The sequence below is a fragment of the Temnothorax americanus genome, unplaced genomic scaffold (assembly GCF_048541705.1).
Source record: "Temnothorax americanus isolate GAGA-0224 unplaced genomic scaffold, ASM4854170v1 Scaffold15, whole genome shotgun sequence".
Taxonomy (NCBI): domain Eukaryota; kingdom Metazoa; phylum Arthropoda; class Insecta; order Hymenoptera; family Formicidae; genus Temnothorax; species Temnothorax americanus.
Genome location: NW_027509286.1, coordinates 2,582,907 through 2,598,436, shown reverse-complemented (window position 1 = coordinate 2,598,436; position 15,530 = coordinate 2,582,907). Strand labels below are relative to the sequence as shown.

Sequence of the window (15,530 nt, the reverse complement as noted above, 5' to 3'; positions counted from 1 at the left end):
GTAAATTGTCGTAATAAAAATTGTATATATACGTGGCATAACAATTTTCTCTGTACGGAAAACGTGGAGAATCAACAGGTTGAACAATGAAACGAAAGGAAAGGGGAAAAAAGAAGAACAAAAAGATTACAATAATAATTTATTGTATCGACACTCGTGTATTAAAATGGAATATATAATGAACCACGTGAACATGGACATGAAAAAATAACGGCTTTCGCGAAACGTTTTCGAAAGTAAAAAGAATTCGTTAAAAAAAATGACTGAAAAAAGAAAAACGCAGGATAACTATCTTGAATCACAACATTATTACTAAAACGCGATTAATTTCTAAAACAATAATCTTTATATAAATATTAATGTGAATTCTTATTGCGTATGGAAAACATAAAATTCTTATCGGGAAATCAATTATGGCTATATTAATAATGTTAATCCCGAATTTTCTTAAATAATTAGCAGTTTATCGAAGCATTTTAGTATATTTTGTTTGTCGGTAACTTATATTTGTATGCGATATTTTTGGAAACAGTTATCACTTTATTACTAATTAAAACTTATCAGATTTTTGAGAAGATGAGGTAGGTCGGCAATAACGTGCAAATACCTATTTATATCGCAAGAATGTATGATACAACTTGACTGTATTACTATATCTTCCTGTGTTAATACCCAACGGTTTCCAAGTTCCAGCGTTTCCTGGACCCCGTGGTATAAAATTCACGCGGAGGCCCACTGCTTCTGCTTTACGCATAATCTGAAATATTATTACCTTTGCTGATTTACCATTAAAACTGTTATCTATAAAATAATATCCTACTATGTTTCTAACGATCAATAATGTCAGCAGTTTATCGAAGCATTTTAGTATATATTTTGTTTGTCGGTAACTAATATTTGTGTACGATATTTTCAGAAATAGTTATCACTTTACTAAAACTAATTAAAGCTTATCGGATTTTTGAGAAGATGAGGTAGGTCGGCAATAACGACGAAATAAGAGTGAAAAGTAACCATGCATATGTATCGCATAGCAATACCTGTTTCATTTGGAACTATTACAGTGCTTCTGTAGCGCTTGCTTCGTCATCCTCGGTATCGGTATCTTCGTGAAAGTAAGACTCCTCATGCGTTGCGAAGGCAAGCATCTTCGAAATGTCAGACTCACGTTTGAAATCTTCTAATCGTCTTCGTAATGTTCGCAAAGAGGGAAATGGGTAACCTTGACGAAGAATTTCTTCATACCCATGGTTTCCGCAGACAAGCTTCAATTTGAGAGCACGCTGTAAAGTTTCGTTGGACCAATTTCTACCTCTCTGGCTTTTCGTACACAATGCCGCTATTTGATCTTCGTTGAATATTCTACGTAGAGCCTTCGTGTATTTGTCATTTTTAATTTTATGTTGCAGCGACTGTTTCATATATTCCAGCGCTTTTATTTTCTTTCGCATTCTCATTATGTTCAGCCTTTGTTTCATTAATTCTTCATATTTTTCTTTTTCTTCCACTTTTAGTTTTTCAGATTCAGAGGTACATGCCGTACACGTATCAGAGGTAGATGCCGTCAATACCTTCGCGCATTCCTCCTTTATCGTTTTGTTATTTTCTACGGTAGAAGCGTCTACGGCATCTGCAAGGTCGCTTTCTGTATTACAATCTGAAATGACATTTACCGTAACACACTCCGCTGTGTCCTTTGTTGTATCACGTTCCAAATCTTCAATGCTCGTCTGTGACGTATTATTGATACTCGTCTGTAAGAAGTCGACGAAATATGTGTGTAAGTGTATATATATACTTCTGCATCCTTTTATAATTTTAACGCATCTATCGGTACTCACTTGCTCTTCGACGGGTTCCTTTGACGCTTCCTTATTTCTGCTTAAATCCTTATCCTTTTTTACAAAAAATCCAAACAACGTTGGGATCGCTTCCAATTTTAATTTTCGCTTCCCGTCGCGTCTGCGTTCCCACATTTCTGGGGCAAAATGCATCTGTATAAATGGAAAATACACATTACTATTGCAGTTTATAAAAAAAATTTTCTTTTTCTATTTCATACGCGCAATGGAATCGGAAACCAACCTCGCAGAGGCACGAATTATTCGTCGCCGTCCAATTTTCGCGTGGAACGTTTCGCTCCCATAGAGCCCGACGCTGCGGGTCTCTGGGAAACACTTTCATGACGTAACCCTTTCTTGAAGAATTATTGCAAAAAGGCGCGGCACAGCCACCCATTCTGCACAATTAATATTCTTCAAAATTCGAATGATAATTCGGACTTGGGATGTTGTTGTCGCGTGTACGCAGCACTGTCGTGCGCGTGCGTCGTTTAAAGATGGCTCTTTTTCCCCCGCAGAATTTGGCCAGAACTGCCAACTGCCAAGTTGACAACTCTGATTAGAGGAACGCGGTACGATCCTTTCGTGTTTTGTTTGGCGTCTTGATCGAAGGCGTTTTGACGCTATGCACATCTGCGGAAAACCACACAAAAATGTCATTAGAAATCCATACACCTTACCCGAAATTTTACAAAGCAAGCTAACGCGTTGACAAAAATTTAGGTCTGGAGTTTCGAAGCCGATTCTCTCGTGGACGAGTGCCCGACCGGGGGAAAGTACCAGGGGCGGAGCTGGAGGGTGTTCGCGCCGACTTCTGGCCATAGGGCAACTGCTGAGGGCACCAGGAAAACGCAACGGCGAATAATCGACGATAAGGTCGCGACACATCGCAACGGCCGCCGTGGCATCTTCTTTTTTCTCTTCCTCGACAATTACAAATTACTATTCGCCTCCGAAACATAACCAAGCTAACCGAATTTAATTTTGCAGCTGGCAGCTGATTGGTCGCCGTTCGGATCAGCGTCTTCGTCGGGAAGAAAATTCCTATGCGGATGTATACGCGCAATAAGTGGAACATTTTGCGCTCACGTCAAAAGTCGCCTTCCCGCACTGTATACCGTACCTACATACCTACCACATTCTACATTGGTGCACTGCGCGCCGTAAACGTAGCGATGCTCGGAGCGTTGCACAAGCACTGGTATGTGTTGTCCTTCGTTACGAGCGTCAGAGAAGCCCGAATGTGCGAGAAGTGCTGTGCGCGGGTCTGCGAGTGATTCAACGTGGTTACTCCAGGCTGGGATTTCTACGCAGGTACGCCGCGTAACTCGACGGCGACGCCATACGCGGGGGGCAGTTGACCGCTTGTGGGCCGCTCGAGACACGGGAGTCGCGGGAAGCCAGAAGGAGAACGGTCCCGGCTCTTTCCCCCTTCACCTTGGGAAGACGCGAGGTCGACGATGCGGCGGCTCCCCCAGGTCTTTTCCCGCGCAGACGTCATCGAGGCGGCGTAACCTCCAACGTTGTTTGATCACCCGGGACCGATGCGTCCTTCTGACATAAAACCACAACCTGGACCGACGTCACGCGGATGGCTCGGTCTACCTGGAGCGCAACGTGTCTCGAGCCGCTCGCTGGTCAACTCCCGCGTAAAAGACATCTCCGCCTGTCGCCAATCGACTTGGCGATTTCACGCCGATCGCTTTCTCGATCCGGTCCTACGTACGACCAGGGTGTAATTAATTCGTCGCCTGTTTTGTTTCGGCAGCGCAACCATGAACACTACGATGAGCACCGTGAGTAGCGGCGGCGACAAGCGTCTGCCGGAAACGACTGTGCAGACCGTGGCGCAGAACTTAACTACAATGCAACAGAATGTACAGAGTGTGCAGAGCACTCTGCAGAGCGTACAGAGCGTGGTGCAGAGTACTATACAAAGCATTCAGCCGACCCAGACTATTGTTGGATCGGTGGGGAGTGTGGGGACGCCCGGTGGTCTGGTGGGCAAGTCAGTGTCGCTGGACATGAATCCCAATCCCAAGCTGTCCTTAATGAAGCCTGTGGTGCCCTCGGGTGCCACCGCGTCAGCAGAAACCAGTAAAATAACGACAACGGTAATTGTAGCATCGTGCTGAAATTATAACGTTTATAATATGAATAAATGTGTTACGTTTATTACAGGAGTGCTAACTAGTGCTGCAATTGCTAGTTTATTTTAAACCTCGTAGTAGTAAAATTTTATTTCGACATTCAGTATTAAATGTGCCGAGTAAAATAACATTTTATACGATATAGGGTATCTTAATAATAAATGTGGGAAAGAGTTACTTGTCAAACGCTTTAAAACGATCGTACGTGCATTTTGTGATAGATTTATTAATACCAAATCCACCGCTTCTAGTTATGTTCTTTAGGACCTACAGTAAAAATAATATCACCAGAAATGTTAACTACCGTGGAGAGGCAAAACCCACCGCAAGCACAAATGTCGTCACATCCCGTCGGTATGCCAGCCACGTACCACGTACCGCGAGGACCTGCCGCGGTTGCCAATATTGCCGCACCCAGATCAACAGTCGCCACTCCTATTATCAGGACGAATACGGGACAGATTGTGCCTACTACTAGACCAGGGTACATATACGTGTGATAAAGTGAAACAATTTTTTAAGCGATGGTTAAAGAGACGAAACAATATAATTAAGAGAAAGAAAGAAATTAAATTAGCTAATTAGAGGTACATATGTGCAAAATTGTTTTAATGGGCAAACCTGTTACGTCGTAGCAATACACCAATCTCCAATCCCCAATGGCCACCTAAGACAACGTCCGTCGCGTTATACGCGCAGCCACAATCACAAAGGCACCCCGCGCCATCCGTCAGCAGAGTTGCCAGGCCATCGTCTACCGTGTATACGGGACAACAACCGCGACTAATTACACCAGCCAATCAGGGAAGATCTGTTCAAGCTACCATGGTCACTGGTAGTCCGTCCAGGTTAATAACGCCCATCTTACAAACTAATCTTACCAGACATCCAGTCGCACAAAACAGACCGCCGACACCGCAAGTAGTAACTGTGTCACAGACGTCGCAACCAACCAGATCGTCGGCACAAACCGTTCAAGTAAATCATATAATATATCTTTATATATAATTATAATACATGTATGTGTAATATTGTACAAGTTTTTTGTTTACTCTTTTATGCACTTTCAAAAACTTACAGTTGTCAAACACAGTTTTGAGTCATGGTACACGAATATCGACACAATGCATTCGACCCGGAGGTGAAGGCATACGTGACGGTTGAGTGTACAACTTTTCTGGATTGCACATAAATGTAAAGAGAAAAGCTGTACAATTTATGAACTTATAAATTTTATTGAAATGTTCAGCCCGCTCAGTCTAGCAGACCTCTGACTACGACGGGTACGACGAAACGTATAGCTGTGTCGACACCCATCGCGGAGACAGCGAACAGAATAAGCAGTGCGGCTTCGGTTACCATCGGTTCGGTGGAACCAACAGTAGCTCGACAGTTGTCAATTAGTGGTAACACGGTTGCCGGACCGTCGACCGTTAGCCACATCGTTATTCCCTCTCAACAGGTAGAGACTGTATTCTTTAATTTGCAATATATTGAAAATTCAAGATGATAAACAAATAATAATAATGTGAACAGGTTCAACCACAGCAAGGTGCGCCGCGTGTCGTTCAAACCGTCGCGTCCCTGTCGAGCCTCAGTACCGTGTCACAAGTAATTACAACCACCGCGAATACACAGTCGAATGCGATGCGCATATTGCAAACGGCTCCAACCACGGTTGCGAAAATCGCAACCGTGCAAGGAATGTCCTTGCACCCTTTGCCGATCGCTCTACCGGTCAGGGCTGCATCGGCGCCAATCAAGCCCGCTCCCACGCAGCCCCAAAATATCGGACAAACCGTTCAAGTCAAACCAGCGCCGCAAGCTAACTTACGTATGTCGTCCACCAACAGCGGTACACCCACAAGCTCCACTCAGCCGGTTCAAGGACAGTACATACATCCGCCGCATACGACTACTACGTATCTCTCTTTTGAGACTACAGGTAATGTCATGATTTAAAGTAGGCGAACAGATAAATTATTTATCTCCCCTACATTCTTTAGCGATAAAAATAATGCTGTGATAAACAGAAGAACTGTATCTTGCTTTTCAGGAACGTACTCGCAATTGCGTCAGGCTTCAGTGCAGCCAGTGAGATTAGTTGTTGAGCCAGGATATGAAGAACCCCACGGGGGTAAACCCAACGCATCTCCCAGACCAAGCATTCTGAGAAAGAGAGATCATGACAATTCACCAGTTAAAGGTATAGTTGTGTTAAAATTAGTAAGTACAATTGAAGCCATAACATGTACAAAAAATATTCTCGAGACAATTATACACGTATAAATGTATAAAATAAGGAATGGGATAAATTTAATTAAAACAGCATACTGATAATTTTTTCAAATACATCTTATTAATTTATAAGAAATTGGAAGATTCGATTTTGCAACGTGTTGAAACCTGCTTGTGGAAACATTGACCTTATATATAACAACAAAATATTTATATGTAATAGTCGTGCTTACATATATATATAAAAAAAAAAAATTCTTGTTTCTAGTATGTTGAAGCACTTTAAAACGAAAAGAACACTAGGATAGATATTCATTAGATATTCAATATTAGATACATTGAAGATAAATTTTTTATATGTTCTTTCGGTATGTTATCATAATTAATAATTTAGTTGTTTATTTTCTTTATCGTCTATTATGTGATAAGATCTGAAATTTTTTGCTAATAAATTATACTTTTTAATGAAGATTATAGAATTCCATTATAGAATTTCAATTTCACAGGGGAGTCGCAATTTCTTGCAGGTGCAGCTAAAAATTTAGTTCCCGTATTAGCGTCCTTGCCATCGAGTAGATCAATGTCCAGTCCGCCGTGTTCGCCGAAAGGAGATCAGGATGGTGGTGGATGCCAAAGTTCTGGATCCACAACCGTATCTGCCACGTCTTCGCCGGGTCTTGACGAGGAACTTGACCAATCCAGGATTACGATCAATCCCATCATAGAAATGTCACCGAGAAAAAAGCCTCGCAAGCAACAACTTACAGGTGTAGAATTAACTGAGCCTAGATGTACGGAGGAAGAGATGCAATTTATCACGGAGGAAAAATTGAAGAAGGAGAGCAAAGAGGAATCAAAAGAGAAGTTGTCCGACAAAAGGCAACTCTCCAATGTACAAAGTGATATTAAATCGTCTACTCAGCAAACGGAAATCACAATACGGACGCGGCCTGTACCAAGTTTGTTAGGTACATGTAATATAAATTATTACCTTCCGTTATATCGATTCGTAATTTCTATGTTGATTCGGAATACATCCCTTCTAATCACATATCACTTGTTTTTAGGTTCTTGGAAAAGCAAATGGGCAACTAGATTACACCATTATAGAAGACCTAGCGATGTTCGACCCCGTGAGGAAAGAAGACCAACGGTTGCCGAATTGGCGCAACAGAAACACGTATTACAGAAACTAAATGGGTGGAAAATCTATCATCTCACCACACAAATGGAAGATATTGCGGCCCTTGAAAAACAGGTATATTGACTCGCTACATTGTTTAGCTTTTCCTTCAATTTATTTATGCTCGGCGAATCACGTTTGTACGAATCATATATTTGTAGGTTCATGAAAAATTAAAAACGACGCTCATGCTACTGGAATCGCAGCAAACTGTAAAAAGTAAACATAGTGACGGGCTTGAGCGTGTGAATGAACTGATTAAGGGGAACATGCAACGCAGTAGTTTAATCAGCGAAGGCATGAACGAAGCACGTACACAGCTTGTCGCTATATTTCAACACAAAGGACCTATTACCGATCTTCTGCAACGCTGTGGTAACAAACGAGCACAGAAAAAGAGGGACAAATGAGCTGTCGTGCTGAATAAATACGTAGAAACTTTATAAACGAACTTCGTTGAAGGAAAGTTCAAAAGGGAGCTATTTTTTATCTGTGTCACAGATTCTATATATATAGGAATAAATAAATGGTTTTATAAGTCTAAAAGACATGACTATGTCACTATATATAATAATATGTTTATAATTTTATTATATATAAATCTATAACGTTTTTATTTTAATATAACACTTCTTACTCCTCTTAGCCATGTCTTTCTATTCATTTAATTTCTGCCTCCAATTAACTTATGCATATACTTCTGTTTAGACAGAATGCGTCTTAGAAAGGAATTTGGAATACTTGTTACAACGAAATAGGATTCAAATAAGCATTTTCTTCATTTGTAGTATATGAAGTTGTCATGGAGATAACAGATCCTTGAGTCGTGCAGCTCGTGCTGAGTCATGCTTGGTAACGGCAATAGAAATCCTGATAATTGTATATGCATAGACGAGATTCTATAAGAATATATATTTTGTATTGTAAAGTTTAGCAAATCTTGAAACATGTGGTGGGGATACAGTCAACCGCTAGATTTACAAGCTGAAGTAGCACAAAGAGAAGACCGTGTTTTAAGCAATATTGAAGTATTGATTGTAGGTTCTGGCGATGCACGGCACATTGTGAAGACTCTAGCTTCATCTTACACACATCCTGATCAAACTATCACATATCACGTTATCGAACCGACTTTGGAGCAAGTTGCTAGATCGATACTTTTATTAAGCATTTGCTTAGAGAACGATTTAGGTATGTACTAGCGGATATCAAGTCTACTGTAAGTCAAAGGAGTTAACACATATGTGTGATTGACATACTAAAGGACTGCAAGAGGCGACGCGATATTATTTGGAGATTTTAGGGAACACCCTTTTGAGACCGGCTACGGCTAAATATCTGGCAAAATGCGCCAAACAACTGATCGATATTCCAACTCGGACCGTCGACTGTCCGTGGTTATCGTTAGAAAAATTCAAGCACAAGGACAGAGATAATTTGGAATGCATTTTTAAGTAAGTTAAATTTAAGGGAACACGTCATAGGGAAACGATGGTTTCAAACAGTGGCGGATTTTAATATTCTATGACGCACAAGCGGCACAAGCAAAGCTTAATTTCTATGCATAGCTCCTAGATGTAGACCTAATGGAAAATTCGCCACTGGTTTCAAGCAAAGGTACTTGATGTCCTCCGCGAACATTTATGTGTCGCATTTCTGTGTGTACCAATTTCTATAATAATTTCTTGTATCAAAGATTTTGGACGCGTGCGACACGCGAGGGAGTTCCCATCGTGAATTATTGGGATCGCAGAATCAGGAAATTATTAAAAACAAGATACGATTACAGAGAAGGCGTTTTTGACTGGGATTATTATATGGTTTTAAAGCCCAGATGTACCACTAATCTTACTGTACAAGAATATAGGTACGTTTGTACATAGTGAGCGTACAGTTAAAGCTGTATACAAATTTTACGATCAAAGCAACGAGCTATGCTACCTGAGATGAAATAATTATTTCAATGTATGAATCAGCTGCGATAATACAGTGTATTATTATTATTATAATTATTAGGTTTTGGAGAAATAACGGAGTAGCTTTTACATGGCTTGAAGGGGAACCAGTCAGGAGCAATCCGACTCTGTTAAATAATATAATTCAACACGGACCTGGTTTTATACATTACGCGTACATGGGAGACATCGTGAACGGTCCCTTTTTTACTTGGTCCACTGTTGAAAAAAACGGAGACAAGTAATAAAATATAATCGATAGACAAATGCGCGCTTGTTTTCCATATAATAAAATAAAAATTCTTAAATTCGTACATATCAAAGGCTCAGGGCAACCGACGTTGCCGAACGTGAGGTAATGCGTGCAATTCACGAAATAAGAACGAAAGAGCCGCTGTGCGAGGATCACGTCGGTGCTCACAGGGATGCTTCAATTTTAAATGGCATTATAGTGAGCCAAATGCCGGACATTGAAATGGAAAACGAATCGTGGATAAGCACCGAGGAGAAATCTAAGAAGGGTAAAATGATTTCCTGGATGGAAGTACCAAATCACAAAGTACGTTTCGTATGCTCTGCAACGAGCCAATGAATATTTTGTACACAATAGTTTCATTTTTAGATAATCTTTCATCCTGCAACGTCGCTGGAGTCTCTCAAGTCTAAATGCGAATACGTAAATAGATTCCATCTGATTTGGGTGGCACATAACATGACAAAACAATTGGCGAATCTGGCACCGTTGATATCTACCGGTGCTCCGATAATTGTGGAATTACGTAAACATATGGCAGATCTTCGCAAAGAGGATTTGCAGAACTTTACCAAAGAACTGAAAGAAATCGCGCAGGAAAATGGACTCCGTTCACTTTACGACTTCGATTCTAATGAACATATTTTTGCTCGTTTCTGCAAGGATTAAGTAGTTGGATATATCTCTCTCTTAATGGTTTAATATTAATTATAAATATACATCACACATGTGCAATTAAACTAAAATAAAAAGTTTGATCAATAATCAAAGAAATATGGATATTTTATAAAAAATAAAATGTCCGTTTAAGCTCAAATTGAAAAACGAATCAATAATTTTCGATCCCTATTAATTAAAGGCAGTTTCTCTAAACGATAAATCTTTTTTTTATTCTTATCTTTCTTTTTTAAGTTTTATTGGATTAATGTAAAATTTTCAATATGCTTCAATATGTTTTTAGAAAATCAGGAAGTTATAGTATATAAAACTGAGATGTATTCGTCCAGTTTACCATCTTATATATTTTCTGAAAGAATATATAATATATGAAATAGATAAGAAAAAACCAATCGAAGAGATCCTTTCCCATTGCTTTAATCATATACTACATAATTTATATATATTATGAATCTATAAAATATTTCAACAAAATGTACAAAATGTTCACATATGTAAAAGTGCTTGTATCACTTGATCATCAAATAGTTGCATTGCACAATATTATACTTTATATTCTTGTACCGGCTAGTTCTTTAGCTACTTCGGACACTGCGTCCCCATCTTTTTCTTCCTCCTCTTCTTCAGATTCTGTATCACTTTCTGGAAAGTCAGGAAGCGCTAAGGAATAGATATGATATTAAGAGATACAAAATAGGTAGAGGACAGAAGCAAGAGAGAGAATCAGGGAATTAGATATTCTTACCAAGTCTATCTATCTTCTCCTGCCAGGCATCATTTATAAACTTCTCTTGTACCGCTATTACTTCTTCAGGACTTGCGCAACGAGCGTACTTTTCCAACAGTTCGCCGTTCAGCTCGAGGAACGAGTCTCCCCAGCGGAACTTTTCAAGATACAGCTTAGCCTCGTCCGGGAATCCCGTTATAATTAAAGTAGCCACGATAGCCTCGACGCAACTCAACTCGCAGGGCTTCCCGAAGTTTGCCGGATTGGCAGCGACCAAGAAGGGCAGTATGCGACGATGGCCCGTCTTCACTCTGGGAGTGTCGTCTATACGCGACCAGCTGCAATCCACAACCGCACAGCCGTACTTCTCAACAATCTCGCGATCCAGCGGAGTCACGCACCGCAACGTCTGCAACCGATATTACATCCGAGATTATCTTCTGGACGAGGTGGTCGCCGTTGCGTATACCATATTGTTTCTCCGTTTTCTATACCTTGCTGTCCACCGGAGTAAGGCACAAGCCTGGAAATCGCGCGTCCAGTCGCAGCAGCTTTGTCAAGCCATGTCTCACCAGCTTCCTGCCGGTGCTTCTCCCGGGGTCGCGGTGTTTCAGGTCAATCAGGTCCCACATAGCCACGGGAAATGGCAACGGCCACTCGTTTGCTGTCTCTGCAAATTCGAACGCAATCCCATCAGTAACCATCAGTTGCAAGACACGAATTCCCAAGGAAATTCATCCCCGAATGGCCCGAATCTAACCTGTCTCGTCATTCTCCTTGTCCGATCCCTCGGACTCTCGGTCTCTCATTTGATGGTATCTTTGCTCCTTGCCGAGAACGTGACGGGGCCTCCTCCGCAGCAATTTGTTCTTGTCCTTCCTTCTACGTCCCGACATTTCCCAGATATTCCGCGCGCTGCTTCGGTACCCTAAGTACCCTTTCTCCAACGTGTTTTTTTCCCAAATTGCGTTGACGTCTAATCGCGCTTTAACCTAACGTCCGTTCCGTCATCGTGTTGTAGGTACGGCACCGATTGTCAGCAGAAACGTCAACCTCACGCACACGTAACTATTTGGATTTCTTTGTTGTTGACTTCACGCGTAGTTATCACGAATATTTAGAGCTCTGCAATTACACAACCATTGCAACTGTACAAGTTGAATCTGCGATAAACCTTGTTTTAACCTTCTTACCTTGAATTTTAATAAAAATGTACTCGTTCGATGTTATTTTGTGGAGAAACAAAGGTTTCTGTTGAAGATTTGGCATCAAACAAATCGTCATAAAATTATTGAACCTCGTAACAATTGTTCCCCTGTTTCAGGGAAATAACCCAGGTAGGATAATCGCACAATGGAAGGATTGCACAACGCAATGCAAACGTTGCAAATGACGGAGTACGATCCACATTCGGCGGCAGACGATTCTCTGTACGTCGCCTCGAAATGCTGGGAACGCGTCGTGGACGCTGCTCTCAAGGTACGCAGAAGATCATTAGACCTTATCGCGGGACCCCAGAGTCCCTGACGCGATTATTTATGTCGCGATCGCTCGCCGCGCGCCGCTTTCTGCATTTGACAATTCATATTTTTAGACCGGCTACAGAGAAGGGGTGCAGGACGGAGCGGACTCTGTGCTGCAAGAGGGATTCGATATCGGTTACAAAGACGGTTTCGAGATCGCTTTCGCGCTGGGAAGGTACAAGGGTCTGGCTGTGGCTTCGGCGCCCATGTCGGAACATCCCGCGGACGTGGCCGTGGCTCTCGACAAAACCAGGCGCGGCGCGTGCTGGATATGCGACGTGGAGTCGCGAAACAAGACCTCCGATCCATTTGAGAACGCCTCGTTCTCCCAGGTCCTGAACGAGCAGAGAGTACGTTCCGCGGCAGTTACAAGCAGGCTACACGAGTACTTCGAACCGGTCCTGAAGAAATCGGGCATCGGAATCAATTCGACTCTTTAGACACATTTAAGTAGTATTTGTAATATAATTGGTTAAATTATTAACAGTCCATTAATATTTCTGTTGATATATCGCTGTAAAAAATTGATTTCCTATATAGAAATGTTTATTGAGACACCCGAATAAACTCCGCGACTCAATCATACAGATATTATTGACGATAAATGTTTTTTTTTTTTTTCATTATAAATATAATCCCTCGGGGGAACCTTCCTTCTTGCGATACAGCACACTTTCCTTGGACTTCTTGAAATCGTCGCTGGTAACCTTCATACGTCGTTCGCGTAGAGCCATTAAACCAGCTTCGGTACATATTGCCTGAAACGAGAGTTTCAAGAATCCATTTTAAATGAAGCAACAAAAAGAAACTTACAGTTGTGCGCGAAAGTACGAAATTTATACAAAGCAAGAATTTATACTTCTAAAGAAGATCGTCCTACCTTGATGTCCGCACCAGAAAGATCGTCCTTTGCCATAATCAGTTCCGCCAGATTCACGTCAGGCGCCAAAGTCATTCTACTTGTGTGAATGTTGAAAATTCTTCTTTTAGTTTTCTCGTCCGGTAGCGGGAATTCTATTTTCCTGTCGATACGACCCGGTCTAATTAGAGCGGGATCCAAGGTCTCTATTCTATTGGTAGCCATAACCACTTTCACATCGCCCCTACTGTCGAATCCTGATAACAATAATTTTTCAAATAATATCAAATCTGAAGAGATTTTTACGTATGAATTTTGCACAAGAAATTAGCTTACCGTCCAGTTGATTAAGCAATTCCAACATGGTTCTCTGTATCTCCCTCTCGCCGCCGCTATTGCTGTCGTATCTTTTCGTTCCTACCGCGTCTATTTCGTCTATAAAAACGATGGAAGGGGCGTGCTCCTCGGCAACTCTGAAAAGCTCTCTCACGAGCTTTGGACCGTCTCCCAAATATTTCTGTATAAGTTCCGAGCCAACGACCCTCAAGAACGTAGCCGATGTTTGATTGGCCACAGCTTTGGCGAGCAGCGTCTTCCCCGTGCCGGGTGGTCCGTAAAGTATGACACCCTTCGGAGGCTTAATACCCATCTCCTCGTAATATTCCGGATGGGTCAATGGTAATTCTACGGATTCCTTAATCTCCTGAATTTGAGTGTCGAGACCTGAAAATATTCACGAGTCGTATATTCTTTAATATTTTTACGCGACGCACTTCTTCAAAAGCAGTATTTCTTCAACAATTTACTAACATCAAATCAAACTGAACATTCTATTTTCATACGAGTCGTGTCACTTAAATTTACATATATTTCAAAACCAAATTTTATGCTTAAATCTCGACTCGAGTCCTTATCAAGACTTAATTTGAAATTTTATTTTTTGAAGCTCTCAACTGAAGATTGTAAATCTCGACGCAATTTTATAACAAAATATAATTACAGATTTACCAGAATGTATGCAGACAAACGCAAAATGTTTAAGGCAAATATAGAATATGTATGACATACCTCCAATATCGGTGTAGGTCTCCTGAGGAGCCTTTTCCAGCTTCATCACCGTAACCATAGGATCCGTATCGTCCCCTAAGACGCCAACAACAGCGTGAACTTTATGATTCAACAGCACAGAGCAACCTGGCTCCAACTGATCCTTGTCGACGAACGACAAGATGGACACGTAATGCTCGGAGCCGACCGAGGTGGACACTATCGCGTGATTATCATCGATTATCTCTTCCAACGTGCCGACGGACATCGGCGTACCACGGAGATCGTCCACCTTCGATCTCTCCTCCTCGTTCTTCTCTTCCTGCGGCTTCAGCAGCTCCTGATTCCTGATGAACTCCTCCTCCATCAGCAGGTAATCCTTTATGCGCTCCATCTTCAACAGCTTCAGTCTGCAACGCGTGTGAGGGGTCACCTGAGGCAGTTTCAGGGCCGCATCCGGCCCCTTGGTGCGCCTCTTCTTCTTGCCCACCCTCGTGGGAATCGGCGGCTCGTACTTCTTCTTCTTGTCCTTGTCATCCTTCTTGTCTCCACCGGTGCCACCGGTCCCAGATTGATTCTGACCCTGTTGCAGTTCATTATCGTTAAAGAATCTCGCTGATAAAATAAACGGTGCGTTATAAGAAACATCTTTCGCGGTCGCTCGAGAAAAAAAATCAAATGCTTCTTGCTGAAATTTAAAAGACGGGGCCCAAACATTTGAAGAATGGCTAACCTAAACGATCGACGAGCAGAACGGATTTTGGAAAATTAGTAACAACACGCAACTGCTTTTTACGCCAAATAGCAAAGCCGCTCCACGTCCTCCCGTTAAATAATACTCGCTTGGTTATTTTGACAGATACTCACCATCCTCCGTCACGACGCTCCCAACCTGGCTTGACACTGCTCTTCGAAACGGCGGAGTCATTCGCCAGCGGCTCGATTGTGCGCAGTCGATAAGAAAAAGATCGACTTCCGCCCTCCGATTACCGATCGATAGCGAGTCTCGATCGCGGGTAAAGAAATATTCAAATTCGAAGGAAACTTCTCCCAGGCGATTCATGCCTTTCCAGGTA

General features: G+C 41.8%; 6 protein-coding genes across 12 annotated transcripts; 3 read left to right on the top strand and 3 right to left on the bottom strand.

Annotated features, from left to right (window-relative positions):
- Positions 1 to 126: 126 nt before the first annotated feature.
- LOC143895003 (uncharacterized) lies at positions 127 to 2,430 on the bottom strand. Its single transcript, XM_077401752.1, has 4 exons — positions 2,086 to 2,430; positions 1,842 to 1,994; positions 1,041 to 1,754; positions 127 to 757 (listed from the first exon to the last, which is right to left on the bottom strand). The coding sequence occupies exons 1-3, from the start codon at positions 2,236 to 2,238 to the stop codon at positions 1,059 to 1,061; spliced, it is 1,002 nt and encodes a 333-aa protein (XP_077257878.1). The 5' UTR covers positions 2,239 to 2,430; the 3' UTR covers positions 127 to 757; positions 1,041 to 1,058.
- Positions 2,431 to 2,796: 366 nt separating this feature from the next.
- On the top strand, positions 2,797 to 7,958 carry LOC143894993 (uncharacterized). 3 transcript variants are annotated; one of them, XM_077401725.1, is made up of 10 exons: positions 2,797 to 3,155; positions 3,610 to 3,955; positions 4,243 to 4,475; positions 4,627 to 4,969; positions 5,241 to 5,453; positions 5,528 to 5,936; positions 6,048 to 6,197; positions 6,757 to 7,197; positions 7,297 to 7,487; positions 7,574 to 7,958. In XM_077401725.1, exons 2-10 carry the CDS (start codon positions 3,617 to 3,619, stop codon positions 7,820 to 7,822), a joined length of 2,568 nt encoding a protein of 855 aa, XP_077257851.1. In that variant the 5' UTR covers positions 2,797 to 3,155; positions 3,610 to 3,616; the 3' UTR covers positions 7,823 to 7,958. The 3 variants fall into 3 exon arrangements, with proteins under 3 accessions (XP_077257851.1, XP_077257850.1, XP_077257852.1); XM_077401724.1 differs by having other exon boundaries at positions 2,798 to 3,155; positions 6,736 to 7,197; XM_077401726.1 differs by lacking the exon at positions 2,797 to 3,155 and having other exon boundaries at positions 3,816 to 3,955; positions 4,283 to 4,475; positions 6,736 to 7,197.
- Positions 7,959 to 8,097: 139 nt separating this feature from the next.
- Dnaaf3 (Dynein axonemal assembly factor 3) lies at positions 8,098 to 10,861 on the top strand. Of its 4 annotated transcripts, none has more exons than XM_077401748.1 (7): positions 8,098 to 8,264; positions 8,454 to 8,603; positions 8,677 to 8,866; positions 9,109 to 9,279; positions 9,429 to 9,608; positions 9,692 to 9,926; positions 9,990 to 10,861. In XM_077401748.1, the coding sequence occupies exons 1-7, from the start codon at positions 8,258 to 8,260 to the stop codon at positions 10,287 to 10,289; spliced, it is 1,233 nt and encodes a 410-aa protein (XP_077257874.1). In that variant the 5' UTR covers positions 8,098 to 8,257; the 3' UTR covers positions 10,290 to 10,861. The 4 variants fall into 4 exon arrangements, with proteins under 4 accessions (XP_077257874.1, XP_077257872.1, XP_077257873.1 ...); XM_077401746.1 differs by having other exon boundaries at positions 8,342 to 8,603; XM_077401747.1 differs by having other exon boundaries at positions 8,098 to 8,603; positions 8,716 to 8,866.
- Positions 10,700 to 11,922, bottom strand: LOC143895005 (18S rRNA aminocarboxypropyltransferase-like). 2 transcript variants are annotated; one of them, XM_077401756.1, is made up of 4 exons: positions 11,786 to 11,922; positions 11,520 to 11,695; positions 11,044 to 11,434; positions 10,700 to 10,958 (listed from the first exon to the last, which is right to left on the bottom strand). In XM_077401756.1, the coding sequence occupies exons 1-4, from the start codon at positions 11,919 to 11,921 to the stop codon at positions 10,849 to 10,851; spliced, it is 813 nt and encodes a 270-aa protein (XP_077257882.1). In that variant the 5' UTR covers position 11,922; the 3' UTR covers positions 10,700 to 10,848. The 2 variants fall into 2 exon arrangements, with proteins under 2 accessions (XP_077257882.1, XP_077257883.1); XM_077401757.1 differs by having other exon boundaries at positions 10,700 to 10,940.
- A 446-nt stretch (positions 11,923 to 12,368) lies between these two features.
- On the top strand, positions 12,369 to 13,137 carry LOC143895007 (uncharacterized). Its single transcript, XM_077401759.1, has 2 exons — positions 12,369 to 12,504; positions 12,620 to 13,137. Exons 1-2 carry the CDS (start codon positions 12,379 to 12,381, stop codon positions 12,986 to 12,988), a joined length of 495 nt encoding a protein of 164 aa, XP_077257885.1. The 5' UTR covers positions 12,369 to 12,378; the 3' UTR covers positions 12,989 to 13,137.
- On the bottom strand, positions 13,077 to 15,464 carry Rpt2 (26S proteasome regulatory subunit Rpt2). Its single transcript, XM_077401744.1, has 5 exons — positions 15,322 to 15,464; positions 14,476 to 15,037; positions 13,744 to 14,130; positions 13,429 to 13,664; positions 13,077 to 13,306 (listed from the first exon to the last, which is right to left on the bottom strand). The coding sequence occupies exons 1-5, from the start codon at positions 15,322 to 15,324 to the stop codon at positions 13,172 to 13,174; spliced, it is 1,323 nt and encodes a 440-aa protein (XP_077257870.1). The 5' UTR covers positions 15,325 to 15,464; the 3' UTR covers positions 13,077 to 13,171.
- Positions 15,465 to 15,530: the final 66 nt, after the last annotated feature.

What these genes read in the sequence shown, in the direction of transcription:
- LOC143895003 (XM_077401752.1), bottom strand. Translation starts at nt 2,238, where the DNA reads ATGGGTGGCTGTGCCGCGCCTTTTTGCAATAATTCTTCAAGAAAGGGT. An exon ending in ATAATTCGTGCCTCTGCGAG is followed by an intron (nt 1,995 to 2,085) that starts GTTGGTTTCCGA and finishes CCATTTATACAG; the next exon opens with ATGCATTTTGCCCCAGAAAT. An exon ending in AGGAACCCGTCGAAGAGCAA is followed by an intron (nt 1,755 to 1,841) that starts GTGAGTACCGAT and finishes GACTTCTTACAG; the next exon opens with ACGAGTATCAATAATACGTC.
- LOC143894993 (XM_077401724.1), top strand. Translation starts at nt 3,617, where the DNA reads ATGAACACTACGATGAGCACCGTGAGTAGCGGCGGCGACAAGCGTCTG. An exon ending in TCGTTATTCCCTCTCAACAG is followed by an intron (nt 5,454 to 5,527) that starts GTAGAGACTGTA and finishes TAATGTGAACAG; the next exon opens with GTTCAACCACAGCAAGGTGC. An exon ending in TGACAATTCACCAGTTAAAG is followed by an intron (nt 6,198 to 6,735) that starts GTATAGTTGTGT and finishes TCAATTTCACAG; the next exon opens with GGGAGTCGCAATTTCTTGCA.
- Dnaaf3 (XM_077401746.1), top strand. Translation starts at nt 8,360, where the DNA reads ATGTGGTGGGGATACAGTCAACCGCTAGATTTACAAGCTGAAGTAGCA. An exon ending in CTTACTGTACAAGAATATAG is followed by an intron (nt 9,280 to 9,428) that starts GTACGTTTGTAC and finishes TATAATTATTAG; the next exon opens with GTTTTGGAGAAATAACGGAG. An exon ending in TGGAAGTACCAAATCACAAA is followed by an intron (nt 9,927 to 9,989) that starts GTACGTTTCGTA and finishes TTTCATTTTTAG; the next exon opens with ATAATCTTTCATCCTGCAAC.
- LOC143895005 (XM_077401756.1), bottom strand. Translation starts at nt 11,921, where the DNA reads ATGTCGGGACGTAGAAGGAAGGACAAGAACAAATTGCTGCGGAGGAGG. An exon ending in TTACTCCGGTGGACAGCAAG is followed by an intron (nt 11,435 to 11,519) that starts GTATAGAAAACG and finishes TATCGGTTGCAG; the next exon opens with ACGTTGCGGTGCGTGACTCC. An exon ending in GGAGAAGATAGATAGACTTG is followed by an intron (nt 10,959 to 11,043) that starts GTAAGAATATCT and finishes TCTATTCCTTAG; the next exon opens with CGCTTCCTGACTTTCCAGAA.
- LOC143895007 (XM_077401759.1), top strand. Translation starts at nt 12,379, where the DNA reads ATGGAAGGATTGCACAACGCAATGCAAACGTTGCAAATGACGGAGTAC. An exon ending in TCGTGGACGCTGCTCTCAAG is followed by an intron (nt 12,505 to 12,619) that starts GTACGCAGAAGA and finishes TCATATTTTTAG; the next exon opens with ACCGGCTACAGAGAAGGGGT.
- Rpt2 (XM_077401744.1), bottom strand. An exon ending in ATTGCTTAATCAACTGGACG is followed by an intron (nt 13,665 to 13,743) that starts GTAAGCTAATTT and finishes TATTGTTATCAG; the next exon opens with GATTCGACAGTAGGGGCGAT. An exon ending in TTTCTGGTGCGGACATCAAG is followed by an intron (nt 13,307 to 13,428) that starts GTAGGACGATCT and finishes CTCTCGTTTCAG; the next exon opens with GCAATATGTACCGAAGCTGG.